Genomic DNA, 16,762 nt, shown 5'->3' on the forward strand with positions numbered 1-16,762 from the left:
TTTATTTAGTGTGTGTATTGTTCGTCATAAAATAAGCCCATCTTCACAGGCTGCACTACATTTACTCATAATTCAAACATAAACAAATTCTATATGAGGAGCAACATGTCATTTTTTAATAAAACTTTATTGTATTATTTAGCAACATCATCCTTCAGGACTTTTACTTGTGGCAATCAAACCAATACACAACCCCTAATACACCAGCTCAGCCTATTCCACCTATTCACTCAATCTCTATGTCTTACAGTGAGAGAAGGACCAGGTGTGTGGAGGAATATTTGCTGTTTTATCGTCAACATGACACACGTCAACCTTAAAGGGGTATTTCAAAATGTCAAATATAGTTTCCTTATTTATTAAGTACACACTATTAAGTATACAGGTAAAAGTCCACAGCAGCCTACTTCAGTCTGTTTCAATTCTTCACCAAACACAATACGAGGACCTTAATCCAAATACATCTGGTGCACAAAGTCCAAACAGTCACCCCTAAAGTCAACTTTTTTCCCTATCGAATGACTTGAGTTACAGATGCTTGCTGCTCTTTTGCGAGGTCGTTTGCGAATGTGAGATAACATGAATTCTCGAACTTGAATAAACTGTATATGCTACAGTGCGTTTCCATACATACATGATCCCACATCAGTTTCATGTATTAGCACACACTATTTGGGAATTCAAAGACGGAGCATATAATTGTTGATTGCATGTACAGTAAATGTTAATTAGAGGGTTTTTCTAGACCTTAGGCTTGTTAGACACATCTTGTTTCAATAGGCTTGTTTTTAGTGTTTCCATGGCATAATAATATGACTGTGCAGAAAGCACATGAGAGACATGGTGGAATTCCTCCCATAATAATCATTGCCAAAGTTGCACTGCGTTCTTTAGGCCTGTTTCTGATTATTTAAATGCGTCAGCTACCTGAAAAAGGTCTACATGGACTGCTGCTGTTTCAAGAAACTGATGATTTCACTTTCAGGCATATAAAGCTTAAAAGTGAGGAATCAATGCCAGGTTTTCTAAATTCACCCAGCCCCCTGATGACACCCACAAAATGCAGCAGGTGGAAAATAATTCTGAGACATATGTTTTAAGATCAGACCAGCTGTGGATCCATGTCCTCTTCTCTGTGTTTGCGCCGAGGCGGTTGAGGTTCGTCTTCTCCCGTGTCTTGTTTGTCCCTCTCAGCCTCCAGCCAGCTCTGTGGGACGATCATCTTCTTGGGCCCGAAGGGGGGAGGACCCAGCAGGGCTTCAATGTCATCGTAGTTCACCACCTCACGCTCTAACAGCGCATTGGCCAACTGGAGAGACAGACCCCACACGAGTGCTGTGATCAATGATGGCAAAAAGTCACAGAATTTTGCACAAAATTTCTGATCAAAAAAGCGATCAACTGACCAGCGTTAGCTTGTCTCTGTTGTCCAGTAGCAGCTTCTCTGTGTGCCTGTATGCACGGGCTATCAGCATCTTAGCCTCCTGAAAGAACAACAAATGCTGTCAAATCCGTGCTCACTGAGTAAAGAGAAGTAATTCTGTTTCAGAACAACCTAATAATATTCTGGCCAAAGCTGAACGGAAAATCAGTACTCATTATATCAACATTCACTGAGTGTTAACGTGCTCTAACGGAGAACTATTCTAATTTTAGAACCCACGTGGTCCATCTGCTGCTGCAGGCCCTGGCTGAAAGGACGGCGTCCGACGGCACCCTGCTCCTCTGTGTCTGGGAACGAGACCTGGCCCACGCTGTCACACATACCGTACTGCTTCACCATAGAGTAGGCCACACGTGTCACCTTACGCAAGTCATCTTGAGCTCCTGGGGGCACAGAGTAAGGATAGGTTATACCACACAGCATAGGAGAGGATTTAGATTTGGATGTTCAGCAATTTGCGTTTTATATATTTGGCTGAAATTAACATTTAGAGTTGAGTGTTGATCAGAGTTTGATCAGCAGAAAAAAAAGTGCAGAGGTCAGGATAATACTAAATAATAAATAACTTGGTAAGATTGAGATTGAGGAGGAATTGAGCAGTGGAAAGCTAGGAGGGAATTATCTGAAAGCAGTCAGCAGGATAAGTGAGAGGCACTGACTGGAAGACGGTGATGTGATGACATTGGATACACAGTAGATGGAGCGTACCTGTTGTAACCTTGTTAAACGTGATGGCCTCGGCAGTTCTTCCTCCCAGTGCCATACACATCCGCTCAAACAGCTGCTCTTTGGTGAACAGGTACTGGTCACGAGGAAGAATCTGGGCAAATCCCAGAGCTGCATTGGTCCGTGGGGCAATGGACACCTGAGAAACACACCACATGATCCATCTGTGATTCCAGCAAAGGTGAGCTGTATGTGTGTGCGCGCTATGTGTTTTGCTCAATAAGAGAAATTGACCTTTAACCTCAGTGGTCCTTGTTCGTAATCCTGCCTCAATCATTTGTTCTCATTCATAAATGTACTGAAGCTGAGACTGACGGTGAGTCATCTGGCAGCCACTAACAATCTACTTGTTAAGTGAGTGCTAAACATCTAACACCTGGTTTGATGTCCTGGTCAGTCTGGCTTTGACACATAGTCAAACGTGTGAAAGTCAGATGGAGCAAATAGTTGATGAGGCAGAGCAGCAAATAAAAGAGAGAGGACACCTGGGGTAATTTTCTAAACCTCGAGGTAATAAACTGTTTCTGCAACGACATACATTCACAAAAAACACCCACTCATATCAATAAAGTGGAGAAATGACACATGTGGCACACCCTTGGTAGAAGATTGGTCCTGAGTGCTCCTCTTAAACGATTTCTTTAGCTATGGTAACATTCTGATGGAAATTTCTCTATTCTGCAATAAAATTATAAAATGCAAACTACGGCAGACATGTAATCATGGGATATATTGGACATACATGTCAATATAAATAATAAAAGGCCACACTACATCAAGGAGCAGCCATACAGGAGCGTGTTACCTTCATGACTGCCTCAGTGTGCTCGAGCAGCCATCCCACTAAGGCGTGTCCAGACTCATGGAAGGCGACCACCCTCTGCTCCTCTTTAGACAGGATCTTACTCTTCTTTACGCTTCCTGGACACACAAGCAAATAAACGCAGGCTTGTCAGATTTTGCCAGAGCAATTGAGACATGTGAAATGTACCGTCTTCCCCACAACGCACTGTTTGCATCATTGTACCTGCTATTACTCTCTCCACTGCATACTCAAAGTTAAAGGTGTCGATGGACTTGTGCCCCTCTCTGGCAGCATGCAGGGCAGCTTCGTTACAAATGTTGGCGATGTCTGCACCTGCAGAGACAAAGTGAGTTGGCATTAGAGATTTCGTGATTGCCATATTGGGGAATTACATGTCAGTAACCATGTTGTGATGTCCAAAGATGTTATGGACACATTTGTTCACAGATTTACATGAGAAGTAAAACAGCAAAGGTGTATATATACCGCTGAAGCCTGGGGTGAGCTCAGCCAGACGCAGAGAGTAGAAATTAGCTGGTTGGGTCAGCTTCAAGATCTTCAGATGTTGCTCGAAGATCTCCTTCCTCTCCTGAGAGGCAACATGAAAAATGAGACAAACTGAAGACTCTGGTCTTGTGCGATAAGCGCAGGGGCAGAGTGCGTATGGACAGGCAGGTACATCCAATCGTCAAGACTACCTGCAGTGTGGGCAGATCTATGAAGATGTGCCTGTCCAGTCGTCCCGGTCTCATGAGAGCATTGTCCAAGATATCTGCTCTGTTGGTGGAAGCAAGTACAATGACGTGATCCGTCGTTCCCATCCCTGCAGGAGAATAAGAGTTCAGAGTTTCATTGGGCGGCCTCGGATGACAGCGAGCTGCTCTGAAATGTTCTACTCACCGTCCATCTCTACCAGCAGCTGGTTGAGGGTCTGCTCCTCTTCAGTATTGGAGAAACCTGACATGTTGGTGGAGCGCTTCTTTCCCACGGCGTCGATCTCGTCGATGTAGACGATGCAGGGTGCTCGGCCTCGAGCCTCCTTGAACAGACTCCTGACCCTAGCAGCACCCAGGCCTACACACAAACACAATTTAACCGAGTCAGTCAGTCAGAAATTAACCTTCTAATAAGGCCGTCAAATAGAGACAAGCAAGGACACCTAAAATCAAATATCTCAATATCGTATTTTTTACCAATAATTTGATGCGTCTGATATGACAGAATTTTATCATTAGTAATGTGTATATGATTATTTTTCTTATAGATCCAGAAAAGTCAGATTTCTTTTCAACATTAATTCAATCACTATATTACTATAACCAATTCAGCTCAATTCAGTACACTTTACTGGCATTAATGTCAGGTGAACAATAATGCTGATGTCATAGAATAATGCAATTCAATCATTATATCAGAGAAAAAGAAAAATATGTTTGTTGTTGATGTATGTTGACCGGCTGTTGGCCATATTAATTGCCGTTGCTACGTTTACAAACCTCCAATGACCTCCACAAACTCAGAGCCAGCCATGGCCAGGAAGGGCACCTGGGCCTCAGTGGCTACGGCCTTAGCCAACAGGGTCTTCCCACAGCCTGGAGGCCCAAGCAGCAATGCTCCCTTGGGAACCTTGGCTCCCAGCTGGAGGTATCGTTCTGGATTCTGACAACAGAAAACACCAATGTGGTACAGTATGCAATAAACTGCGATGGGTATTAATTAAAAGTTTCACTCATGTGAGGTTTGGATGGTACAAAGGACTTCAGTTTATCAAGTAGACACTGCAGCAAAGGGTGAATTAAACCATCAATTAGATTAGACGGAAAAAAACAGGGCTAAAGATCCACCACATATAACCACAAGTCTGGTTTCTTACCTTGAGGTAGTCGACAAATTCCTTAACTTCCGTCTTAGCCTCGTGCATGCCTGCCACATCTTTGAAACTCACACCTTTACCCGATTTGCCGTCCACAACGGTGAACTTGGCCATCTTCAGCTGATTCTGTGAAGTACGTTGTCATATGCAGTTAGTGCACTGGTTAAATTGGTGGAACACAATAGGAACGATAAATGCACATGTGGCAATTTGTTCATGTGGTCTCACTTACAAAAGCACTGAAACCGCCCTCTCTGCCCCCCATGCCCGCCAGTCGAAAGATATACCAGAGAATAGCCACGGCAATAGCTGCCATCCCCAGAGCGTAGACTGCGCTGCAAAGTGTACAGATGGAAAAGCTTTGCAATGAGCCTTTAAAGTATTTTATCATTTAACTCTGCATTCAGATAGCATTCCTTCAAACTGCTCATTAAACATTTGCAGGTCCCTCATGTTGGATTTCTTCTTATTTCAGAAAGGTTGGCATGTCCTTACTTTCCAAAGAATCCAGTGCGTTTGTAGGACACTGGTATCCTGTCCTTGGTGTCAATATTCAGCTCCTCTTCAGCAGCTCTCAGCTTCTCCTCAAATTTGTCAATGTTGGCAACCTGCATTCTGTACATGAGCGCCAGCCTCTGCAGAGCGAGAAACATGGCAGGAAATGAGAGGCGAGCTTGAACGACTGCTCTACGTGCTCAGATGCTAACTATGTGTTTGCATTAAATCCGGCACGACATACAGGCCTCCCAAAGATGACCGCTCCAGGGTGAAGGTAGATTTCCACAATGTCGCTCTCCGGAACGACTTGCACACGTGACACCTCTCCCTTGGCCAGCATCTCATTGACAAAGTCATTCCAGGAGATGTTACCCCCGCTGGTATTAATGGAGTTCAGCAGGCTCATGATGAGTGCTATAATGAAGAGGGTCCTCAGGCGCTCCCGGTACATCTGGTCCTCCTGCTCACGACGTTTCTTCTCCTCTGAAAGATGAGGCAGATTATTGAAGAAGAGCATAAAAAAGATCAGAGAAAGAACGCTGAGCAGCTATGTACCAGGCAGCCAAGCTTACCTTCATCTTCCTCTGGAGTTTTTCCCTTTGGTCCATTACTTTTATTTTTCTCTTGTTTAGACTGAGATGTACTGAAGAAGTTTGTTGCACCTGAAATCAAAGTATTTTCATCATATGTACCTCCGAATAACTTACAGTCAAACCAAGATCAGTCTAAACTTTTGTTGTACAAGGTGCAATGACAATAAAGGCATTCTATTCAATCCTAAACCTGAGTGTTTACCTAACAGATTGACCAAACCGACAGGGTTCCTCAGCAGGTGGCTCCTGATTAACTCTTTGCTTATTCCCACCATTCCAGGACCCAGCGGTCTGTGGAGAAGACTCTGAAATGGAACAGCATATTTTGTCGTGATGAAATCTCACACATATATGACAGAGAGGGAGTAAAGACGTTTGCTATAGTTTGCACATGTATTACAGTCCACAGTAGAATAACGCTTTAATCCTATTTGTTAACATCAGGCAGGCTACAGACTGAGAAACACATCCAAAGGAGTTCACCATTAATCTTAAATCTATTTGGAAATAGATATAACTAATGAAAATCACTGAAATTGCTGTTTCAAGGGTGAATTGTTGCTCTAAGGCAGAATCTCATTGTCTTTTCTGCATAGTTTATATTCCAAGGTAAACCGTCTCAATGAGAAGCTGCTTGTATACACACTTCTCGCAGTTTTTCTATATTTTCTTACAGCTCACTTCACCAACAGCTACCTGCTATCAGTCATGAACAGAAGCCAAACCATAAAGCTGTCATGTCTGCTGACTCTCTGGTGGATTTTGGCTTACCTGAATGAGTTTCTGTGGCTGACTTGTAAGGGTCCGGTCTGATTTTGAAAGAAACTTTCTGGCATTATCCCACCTGGACAGCACATTTTGGACACTGCGGCTGGATATCGGCTTGTTTGCTAACAAATGAGAGTTTCGCTTTGACAGCGTCCACAACAAAGCTCTACCGTGTTTCCTACAAAGGTCAGCACGGTGCAGCGACAGCAAAGCTGACATAATGTCACTGAGTGCTATATGTTAACTAAACAGCTGCAATGCCATAGCTATCAGTTCTCTGTTGAGCTAAAATTGTGTGTTATAGCACGCTTGTTTACCTCAACCTCTGTTTAAGAGCTAGCTTGCTATGTTATTCAACCGTGCAGCCGAGCAAAGATGTCACCTCGAAATCAACACCGCAACTATCCACTCCCGGACTTCCTGCGCACGGAAAAAAGGCAAAAAAACAACAACACGTATTTGCTTTAAATTTGACTTTATCGTCATTGTCTAATTAACACTGTCGAGACTGCGCTTAATGTGTGCTGGGGCTCGAACTGCGCAGTTTGGCACATCTCGAAGCTTTGAAAACATCTTGGCGTCGAACTTTCAACTTTAACCTTTCGGTGTGTTCTTCACGCGGCTACTAGCTGCGCACATGTTTGCGCAGGGTTTGCGCGCTGCGACGTATTCGCCGCAATTTCCAGTCTCACATAATAGTCCAGTCAATTATGCAGTGAACAACAGAATTTTTATCGCTGCAAAATTCTGCCCGTTTTTTAAAGATGAGATTGCGGGAGTACAATGCAGCAAAGTAAAATCCGCACGACTTCTACGATAGGGGATGCACACTCACTGCGCACTTGACATTAAAGTGTTGGTTTGAACTGGTCTGTCGAGTAAGTTTAGGCTCAGGGTGTCTCTTGTGCTGAGCGACAATTTTAGGGGATGCTGGTGTGCGTTTCTTATGTTGAGTATTAAAGAAACGCACAAAACATCGCAGATTCCATACATATGCAATGTGACAATACAGTCCATTACATAACTATACCAAAGACTAGAGTACAATGCTATAATTGCCCTGTGTGAAGAGCAGTTTAAAAACAAAGAAAACAGAAAAATCTAATTTCTTGAATAACAATCTGTCAATTATCTGTATAGTTGTAGTAATATCGTAATAATAAATATTCATCTTCTCAAATGATTCCCTGTTCACTTCAGAAAATTTGGCCTGGTTTTCTGAACTTTACTACAGTCTCTGAAACGTCTTAAAAAAGTTTAAACTACTAAAACATTTTTTTTTTTTACTGTACTGACATATGGGACTACTCCAGCAGAGTGCGCTATTATTTCACTGCTTCACTGAGTAGTGAACCAGTGAACTAATATATACATATATTATGTACATATATTGTGTAGTTATTTAATTTCCCCAGCGTGGGATTTATAAAGTCTTATCTTATCTTATTTACACATTGTGGAACTATGTGTAATATAGGGCCAACAGTGTTGATTTTCTTTCCAAATAATCACCTCAGGAAGTCATTTTAATGATGACTTCCTCTTCTCTACTTGAAGGTGGTGGAGTCCTTAGCAATAGGAATAAAACCATGCAGATTTCTACCCCTCACATCCCTGTCGCTGTTGTAAATAATCATGGCAATAATGTCATGATAAGCGACGTATACAGGTCAGTTTGATTGGCATATTCATTGAACCAATAAGAGGAGAGACGTTTTCGTTGAGCCAATGGATGCCTTCCTTTCATTCGTTTGCGTTTCATTTTGACGGTGGGTGCGTCCAGATTGTGCACCGGCGTGCTCCGCTTGCCTGCCAACTCCGTCTCCTCTAACCCTGTGTTTGAGATCTGACCCCTCCACCGCAAACAAAACGTTAGCATGTATTACGATGAAATGCGCCGATAGATATGTTAAATACTGATACCTGTGATTATATAATCAGACGTGAGTTAGCAAATGCTAGTGTTTATTTCATTTGTGTGAATGCCTTAGGTAGCAGCTTTGCAAAATGATTGGAAATATTCAGTTTACCTCTCAGTACGTTAGCATTTTAAATAACACATGACAAATATAAATGTTCTAACAACGACTTAGAATGAACAATGTTTAATGTTTCTAGAAATATAATAACAACATTTAAGGTTTCTACAAATGCGGAAAACAAGTGCACCCAATGCCTGTACTCCATTTCCTTTTCTTGGTCTCCAACTATATAATGGAGTGTGGTCTCTTGAGTTTGAAACCGTGAACTACGGTCAGCCACGTTGGAGTCCCGCTTGTGTTTGCTCTAAAGCAGGAGCGGGATGCTGTGTGGATCCAAAATGGCGTCTGTTTCATCCTGCGTGGAAACGGTATCCGCCCACAGCTCCAGCGCCAATCAGGATGCTTGTTTCATTCCCGAAGCGTTTCCGTCCCGAGCGTTCACACACTGAAGTCAAAGGCCGCTCGAAAACCGCTCGAATGGGTTGGCAAAGAGGATTAAACCGAAACAAAATATGATCTTTTGATGGTTTACGTTCACCCAAGCAAGCCTGCCGTTGTACAATTGGAGTGTTAAAGGTTCATAGTTTATGGTGAAGATGAAATAGCTACGCTGTTAACGAGTTTTCGTGGATATTTTATTGTTTTTTTTCTTTGGACGTCTGTTGGTCTGCACGGTTTTAAGCTAGCGCTAGCCTCGATTCTAGTGAGCTGCGATGGTCGTCGCGAGTTTATGCGGATGTCTCCGGACCAGTCTATACTGAACCGACGGCAACAAATGGGATCATCCAGCATCGGCCGAGAACATCGCGGCATAGACTAAACATTAAAGATTCAGAAAACTATTTGACTTTGTGGAAATTCAGACAGAGGTGAGTCTCATTTTACTGTTCCTGCATAGCTAACGCGGTAACAACAACAAACTGACTATTTCTGCCCCCGTGGTTGACTCCGGTTGATGCTTGTTGCAACAAAGGTCAGCTTGCAATATTTTCATTTACTCAGTTTTTTAAAGCATGAAATGCTTGAATATGCTTCGTGTTTATATATTTATGTAACTTACCTCGTTCTCACTCGAAATAAATAGATCGCATGCACTACTTCTTGAATGCAGCCCTTTATGGTTCTACTTAGTTGTTGTTTTTTGTCTTTTTTGAGATGTTGATAAACCGATCGAAAGGCCAGTCACTTCGTGTATTACACACTGAGACAACGTGAGCTATCTTACGTTGTTTTAACAAGTGAAATGTAGCTCTGGTAAATCACAGCCCGTGTGCGATGGGACTAGCACTGACAGTGTGTTGATATTTTATAATCAGTTTTGAATGTTTTGAGTTAGCTTCCACTGCTGCATACATTGATACCGTGCATGCACGTATACGTGCGTGCATGCTAACAGATTAACAGATCTTGAGCCTGTGCTTTGGAAGGCTTGTCTTGGCAGTTAAAATGAATTAACTTCCACTTTCGGTCATCAGTAAGTTTTAGAATGATGTTAGGCTTAAATTCGTTGAATGCTCAGGATTAGCACGAAGGAGCACTTGTAATATCCCAAACAATTATCATTTAATATTTCAAGGAAGTGCAGTAATAACATCCAAATAATTATCTATTTTTGTTGATTTAAAGCAATACTAGTCTGCTGGCTTTTCCAATGAAGTGTCCGCTGTCTCAGAGATTCCTGTCATGAAGCACTATGTCTTGTCGATATGCTGGTCTGTTCCACCATAAAAGCACAACGAATGTGCAAGCCTGGCTATATGGAAAGCAATGAATAGAATGTTCATAACTAAATCCCATGAAGGAAATCAATGTGTTTTGTAGGGCTGAAATAAATATGCTATGAAATGCCCACAGGCTATCTGGATTCATCAGGAAGTGTCTGTGTACAGTTAGCAGACTGACAGTGGGCTGAATGGATGGATAACTGTCACAATTACCTAAGTTAGTTCAGTGGCGTTCCTGTGTTTTCTGTGATAAATAACATGTAATTGAGGGGCACATCATGGTTGGATTTGATATGAGCTGTAGAGGAAATGGAATATGGAGGTGAAGCTCTCCACTTTGGTGCAGTACCAATGCTGAGGAAAACACTGCAGTGCCGCTTGTGGTGTTTTCCACCAAGATACTGAGAGTGTTTTAGCTTGTTGGGGCGTTCATGTTGACTACACTGCAGAGGCAGTGATGCATATCTCTGTCTCCCTTGAGCTTGCGTAGGTCCTATTTCTCTGTGCTATAGTTAAAGCCTCAAATCAAATGGCATCACATGCCATTTTCTGTTATACATGTTGACAATGATCTGTTGTATTTTGATGTAAGCTAGGCATTTTTGCAGCATTCTTAGCACAGTTTATCGAAAATACATTACCATATGTCTAAAACTGATGTGTTTACATTATCAAAATAACCCACATTCAAAATGAAAATCTCATTGAAACTTAAGATTCTCTTGAACATGACGTGTAATCATTGTGTGACTGAGTCTGTCACTCAATTTGTTACTTGAATTTCTTTGCTCTAGTATATATTGTAGACATATTTTTCACAGGTCTGTTACAGTCTGTAGTGGGTAGGGGTGTAATGGTAGACAACGGTTCGATAAGTACGTCAGTTTTAGGGTCACACTTCAGTATGTTTTAAATAGAGTAGGGAAAACCAGAAATTAAGAAAACAACATTTTTGTCATTTAGTGTGAAAAATGTAAACATTCAACAGTGGCTTCTGTCTGTCCACGATTCTTACTGTAGCAGTTAAGGCACTCAAATACTGTCATATTGTCAATATGAAAAAAAAAAAACAACAAATATCAGTGATGCTCCATCATATGACTGTTGAGAAATACTGAACAACTTGTGCTCATTTCTGCAGGGCAGCACATTAGACTAACTGCACACGTGCAGGCACATTGTAGTAGAGATCAAGCACTTTGACTGTATTCGTACATCGTGTATACCTCAGACTGAATATGATCACACATCCACAGAAATAAACACTCCTAGTGTTAGTTATTGCTTTGGTTTGAATCCGCAGTGAGAGACTGCCTGAACTCAGTGAGAGAAAGGACTCGCCTTCGGCTCTGTTTTTGTCTCATGCCATTAATTGACACATTTGGGTGATGCTTAAATGAGGTCTTTAAAACGTTCCACAGACAGACACGACTAATGATGAACAATGTTGGCACACAGTTGACATTAGTCAGTGTCCACTTTTTGCCATAACTGACCGGGAAGCTGTAATGCTCCCATAGAGTGGAGCAACAACACTACATGAGCTTGACTGAGCATGCTACAGTGGAAACACAACAACTGATGCACTGCCATAAAGTTCTGTGTTTTTTTCCCACATGTGACAGTATCTGGACATAAATAGACCATTTTGACAGTAATTGTTTGTGTCACAGGGTGTACCAAACCAAGGAAGTTGCATTCCAAACAGAGCACCCTGTACCAATCAGTTTTTGACGAATACACATTCTGTTACACCCCTAGTAGTTGGCACTTGTATGCATATATTCTTTTATTTTCTATTGGAATCAAATACTAGTGTTAAATTTAATTTAGTTTGTTGCAGCCGACTAAGTTGCCAATCCAAGTTAGTAATGAGGACCTATAGTGTTGTGTGTTCCTCTAAATGAGGGATGATGAAATGGTGTGCTGATGTTTACAGTGAATGCAGCACATTTTTTCTGTCTAAGCACCAATAATGATCAGCTGCAGTCTTATTAAGATATCTTGTAGTTTGAAGTCAAAATATATCTTGTCATAAGTAAGGATGATTTCCATGCTACTTGACACAGGTGAACTGTACATCCCATCCGTTTCCCAGTAGTGATGGCTAGATTTTGCCCTTGTTCTTGTAAGTAGTAGCAGAGAATTAAGACATGCCCTCTGCCTGCAACAGGAAATGGAGTTCCGCTGGGTTCAGAAAGGTCATGAAATGTGATTTTACACACATTTTGTGTAAAAGAAAAGCAGGCAACATTCCTATGTTTCTGCACTTCTACTGCAGTGGCTCTTGTATCTTACAACTCTTCAGACTCCATTAATGGTCGTATTACCCAGATGCAGGAAATTCGCTGACCTTTGTGCATCATGCCACAGTTGATCAGCTTCTGGGTTGCTTGCACATCAGCCCACTGTGACGGTGCTGTTGTCGTAAACATGGCTGATTGCTCTGTTTCTCCTCCTCTATCTCGACTTCAGGATTTCGTCGCCTATGGAATTCTTTGGCCCCTTTTTTTTAAGATGACTAAATGGATGAGTTAAAGGCAAACACAACTGCGTCCATGCATCATGGCAAAAACACACAGGAGGGGAAGTGAGAGAACAAGATATTCTTGATTGCTGTGTTTGGGTGTCTCGATGATTGTTTTGACCAGGTCTATTGATAACCCTGTCAGAATCACTGAATGGCAGGGAAAAAAGCAGATGCAGAGAGCACTGCAGTATTTGCACAGCTGACATCATGCTTTAGCATATGACTCTGCATATGAACTTTAAAGCTCCTCGATTAACTATATTCTCATAAGCAGTATTTTTTAACCTGTTGTTATTAACTAAAGGATCTTACTAATGTATCTCTGTCAGTTCTAGTGACATTAAGTTATTGTCTTGTCGAAAATTAATATGCGTGTACCTGGCTAACTTTTTAGGTATTATCATTAGCATTTATCAGTGGCTTATAATTTACACTGGACCATTAGAGTTGAGTTACATGTGGTTAAAATAAGACAACTCATCTGTCATCCATTGCACTCCACAGCTGATTGCTGGTAGCCCCCATGGCAATTGTTTTAAAATTTACTGTTGGCCCCTGGTTTGTATGGAATTGTCACACCACTTCCTTTCTTTGTTTTTGATGGCAGACGTCTGTGTATGAATCGATTTTTTAAGTTTTTAAAGAGGAATAATTTATTTGGAGACACTCATTAGTTTAAAATTTTGTTTTTGATATTTGCAAGGTTACAGGGTTCATGTTTGGATTTGACTAAAGTGGTTGATGTGACTGGCCCCATGTAGCACTGGAACATTTAATGAGTTAGCAGAAAATCAGCGTCACAAGTTCTTTGAGCATTTATTAAGTACTTAAAGTAATTTATCAAGTAAAAATGCCAAACCTCTGGTGGTTTCAGCCTCGTAAATGTGAGAATGTTCATCTTTTTCATAGTGTTGTAAATTGTATGTCCTAAGGATTTTTGGCTGTTAAATAAAATATGCAAACATATTAGGCATTTAATGATGATTTCTCACAGTTTATGACCTACCTATGAAGATGGGAAAAAAGTCAGTGCTTCTTCTGACCTTATTTGATTCAAATTTCAAGTATTTCAGGTAAACACGTTTGTTTCAACAACACATCTGTTCAGTGGTCCTCATGAAGCAACATTCTCTTTCTGTTAATTATCTGTCAAGAGAAACAATAAGAGAAGTCAGCTCCAGATGTATCAAACGTTCTGAAGCATACACATCTTCTCTTACCCAAGTGTTTTAAATGATGAATCCCACTTGATCATAAATTGGAGGCACATGGCCAATTGTGTGTTAATAACAAAGGTGATAAACACTATATAAGGGCAGGTGTTGTGTCACCTGGCACATACCCAAGAACTGTAGAGATGCCACCAAAAAATGCTGTGAGAAGAAGAACTAGCAATAGTGAAATTGATGTACTGTCAAAATACACTTGAGCTAAACATGATTTTTGTAGAGCATCAGTACTAATATTAAATGAAGAGCAAAAAAATAAATAAAATCGAGCAATGGCAAAACATTTGCGATGCTGTAAATGCTGTGTCAGCAGAGGGACGGTATCTGAAATGAAGAGAAAATGGTTTGCCAGAAAAATTGAAGCAAAAGCATGCATTGCTCAAGCCAAGCGCTCCATGATGACAACTGGAGGAGTACAGGAGGAGGTGGCGTTCTCGCAAGTAGACCTAAGAATTCAAGAAATGGAGCGGTGGCACTGACAGGTGTCCAGTCAGACGCTCCACTTGACCGCAATGCCAATTCATGTGGATTGGTTTCTGAAGCCGCGACACAGACAGTGAACCATTGCTCTGGGCAATCTGAAACAACTCTTCAGCCATTCATCCTTCTCACAAACACAATGATTCTTCTTTTCGAGGGATTATAAACACTAATGAAACATACTTATGAATATTTTATTCTGTCTTCTGTGAAACGAATGTTAGGGATTCTAAATGTGAGACGTACACTGACATAATATTTTGTAGTTTTGTTTATCTATGATTTTATAAGATGTACTACAATAATAATACACGTAGGTGGCTGACATAGCACACAGCATGTTGTGCAATTTCTTCCTTGAACATGGCTGAGAAACCTTCTTGAGGTTCAAATGGAACAGTAAAACAGTTAGTTGTGCTAGTGTTAAGAGGGAAAAGAAGCCTTTAGTTGCAACTCCAGCACCCACTCAGCCTGCCTTCTGTCCATGTAGGCTCTCCCCTCCCCCTCTCGTGCTGAGAGTGTGGTCCTTTTAGGTAAACAAGCATGGCTACTCCTGTTTCTTGCCTGTCTTTGTCTTTCTCTGCCTTTCTTTTCCTCTCTGTCTTGGTTTCGTTCTCACTCCCACTCTTCCATACTGTTCGAGTTGTGTAAATCTTTTATAGCTGCTGTTCCACCAGCACAATCTCTGCGGATACTCAAATGGCATCTGAAGCCCTTTGAAATTCAGCCTAGTCCTTTGCCCCCTCCTCTATCCTCGAAGCGAAATGGAACAAAATGGCGGGCCCCAATCCTGCTGTTTCCCTCGGGGACTGTAGAGCCTCATTTTGGGGTATAGGAGGTCCTGATGGTTGATGGCGTCTTTAACTTGTGTTAGGCTGTGCTTACTTCCTAGCCTTCCGCTGCACCGCTCTCGATAATATTTTCTCTTCCCTGAGTCTCTTGCACATCAAAGGGAAAGTTTCTCTATTCTGGCATACTGCTGCTTCTCAAGAAATGTGCCTTTTACAGACTTGGCTTTTGATCTTTCTGATCGAAGCTTGGAAAAGGAATATTTTGTGCTCTTGTTCTCAAGGGAAACTTACTGATATGCTTAATCATAATTTCTTGTATCGTACACGAGTAGTTTGATACGTCTGCCCATTCTGTCATAAATAGGTTTTAACATGTGCTGACTAGCAACTTAGCCAGTTTACCCTAAGGATTTTAAGTATTCAAAATCCCATAATAGAAATAATATTTCTTACAGTAAGGTGAATATACAAATGTTTATTTGAAGATCATAAAAAGCAGTAGTTCTGATGGATGTAACATTAAAAGAGTGTTTCTGAGATATCTGTGTAGGCCTATTGGGAACAGTTTAATTATGCTTTCAGTTTGATTCTGAATTTCCCCAAAGATTCTCAGCCACTTTGAGTCATGATTGTTTCACACTGTGGCCTCCACAAGTGAATTTATTAATTGCTGATTGAGTTTGTTTCCTTATACCAACACATCTTCATTGTAGCTTTATTAGCTAACATATTTGTCATAGACATGCTACTTTTGAGATTCAAGATAGGACTCAGGAGTATATCTTCAGGAGGAGTGATAATAGGTGAGAGTCTTGGCTATATAAAGCATCTTCGCATCGATGCATGTGTTCCACACTGAGAGAACCTGAGCAGGTAACGCTGTTAGGCAAATGGCTGTGTACCTCACTCTGGGTAAGCATGAATTAGGGCTGGTGCAAGTCTGGAGACAGCAGTTGGCGTTTTGATTGAATGTGCCGCTGAACAGGACGCTGCATGGGATGATGTATTATCCATACGTGGCATTGGAAATGTTCTGAGGTTAGTCGGCCAGGTCTGGGAGCTGATGGCAAAGACAGTCTGTGTGGTGTGTCCCTCAGGGCTTGGCCTGTTCTGGTCTGTTCAGCCTGTTGCTGACACACAGGGAAAAAGACTATGCAGACTTGCTTACCTGGACTTCTTACCTGTTCTGTTTCTCTTCCTCAAGCATAAGACCCACTTTTAAAGGTTTTCCTTGCCTATCTTAAGATACCTATATAGACAATAAGATAAGGTGGCCCCCACATATGTTTTGTTTTTTTTAAACCTCCTTATAAGCTGTG

The 16,762-nt window shown here is 41.5% G+C and overlaps 2 protein-coding genes across 3 annotated transcripts in view; one reads left to right on the forward strand and one right to left on the reverse strand.

Moving 5' to 3' along the window:
• Positions 1–127: 127 nt before the first annotated feature.
• spg7 (SPG7 matrix AAA peptidase subunit, paraplegin) lies at positions 128–7,253 on the reverse strand. Its single transcript, XM_041933837.1, has 17 exons — positions 6,711–7,253; positions 6,142–6,244; positions 5,919–6,008; positions 5,588–5,829; positions 5,344–5,483; positions 5,081–5,183; positions 4,849–4,974; positions 4,472–4,634; positions 3,876–4,049; positions 3,674–3,798; positions 3,462–3,564; positions 3,198–3,308; positions 2,976–3,091; positions 2,153–2,309; positions 1,664–1,827; positions 1,407–1,484; positions 128–1,309 (listed from the first exon to the last, which is right to left on the reverse strand). Exons 1-17 carry the CDS (start codon positions 6,924–6,926, stop codon positions 1,103–1,105), a joined length of 2,418 nt encoding a protein of 805 aa, XP_041789771.1. The 5' UTR covers positions 6,927–7,253; the 3' UTR covers positions 128–1,102.
• A 1,905-nt stretch (positions 7,254–9,158) lies between these two features.
• Positions 9,159–16,762, forward strand: part of ankrd11 (ankyrin repeat domain 11) — a 97,945-nt gene continuing 90,341 nt past the window's right edge. For both annotated transcript variants that reach the window (XM_041960785.1, XM_041961600.1), the window contains exon 1: positions 9,159–9,558. The gene's annotated coding sequence lies outside the window, so the exon portion shown is untranslated. The remainder of the gene's footprint in view (positions 9,559–16,762) is intronic.

This window comes from Chelmon rostratus, chromosome 1, assembly GCF_017976325.1.
Source record: "Chelmon rostratus isolate fCheRos1 chromosome 1, fCheRos1.pri, whole genome shotgun sequence".
Lineage (NCBI taxonomy): Eukaryota > Metazoa > Chordata > Actinopteri > Chaetodontiformes > Chaetodontidae > Chelmon > Chelmon rostratus.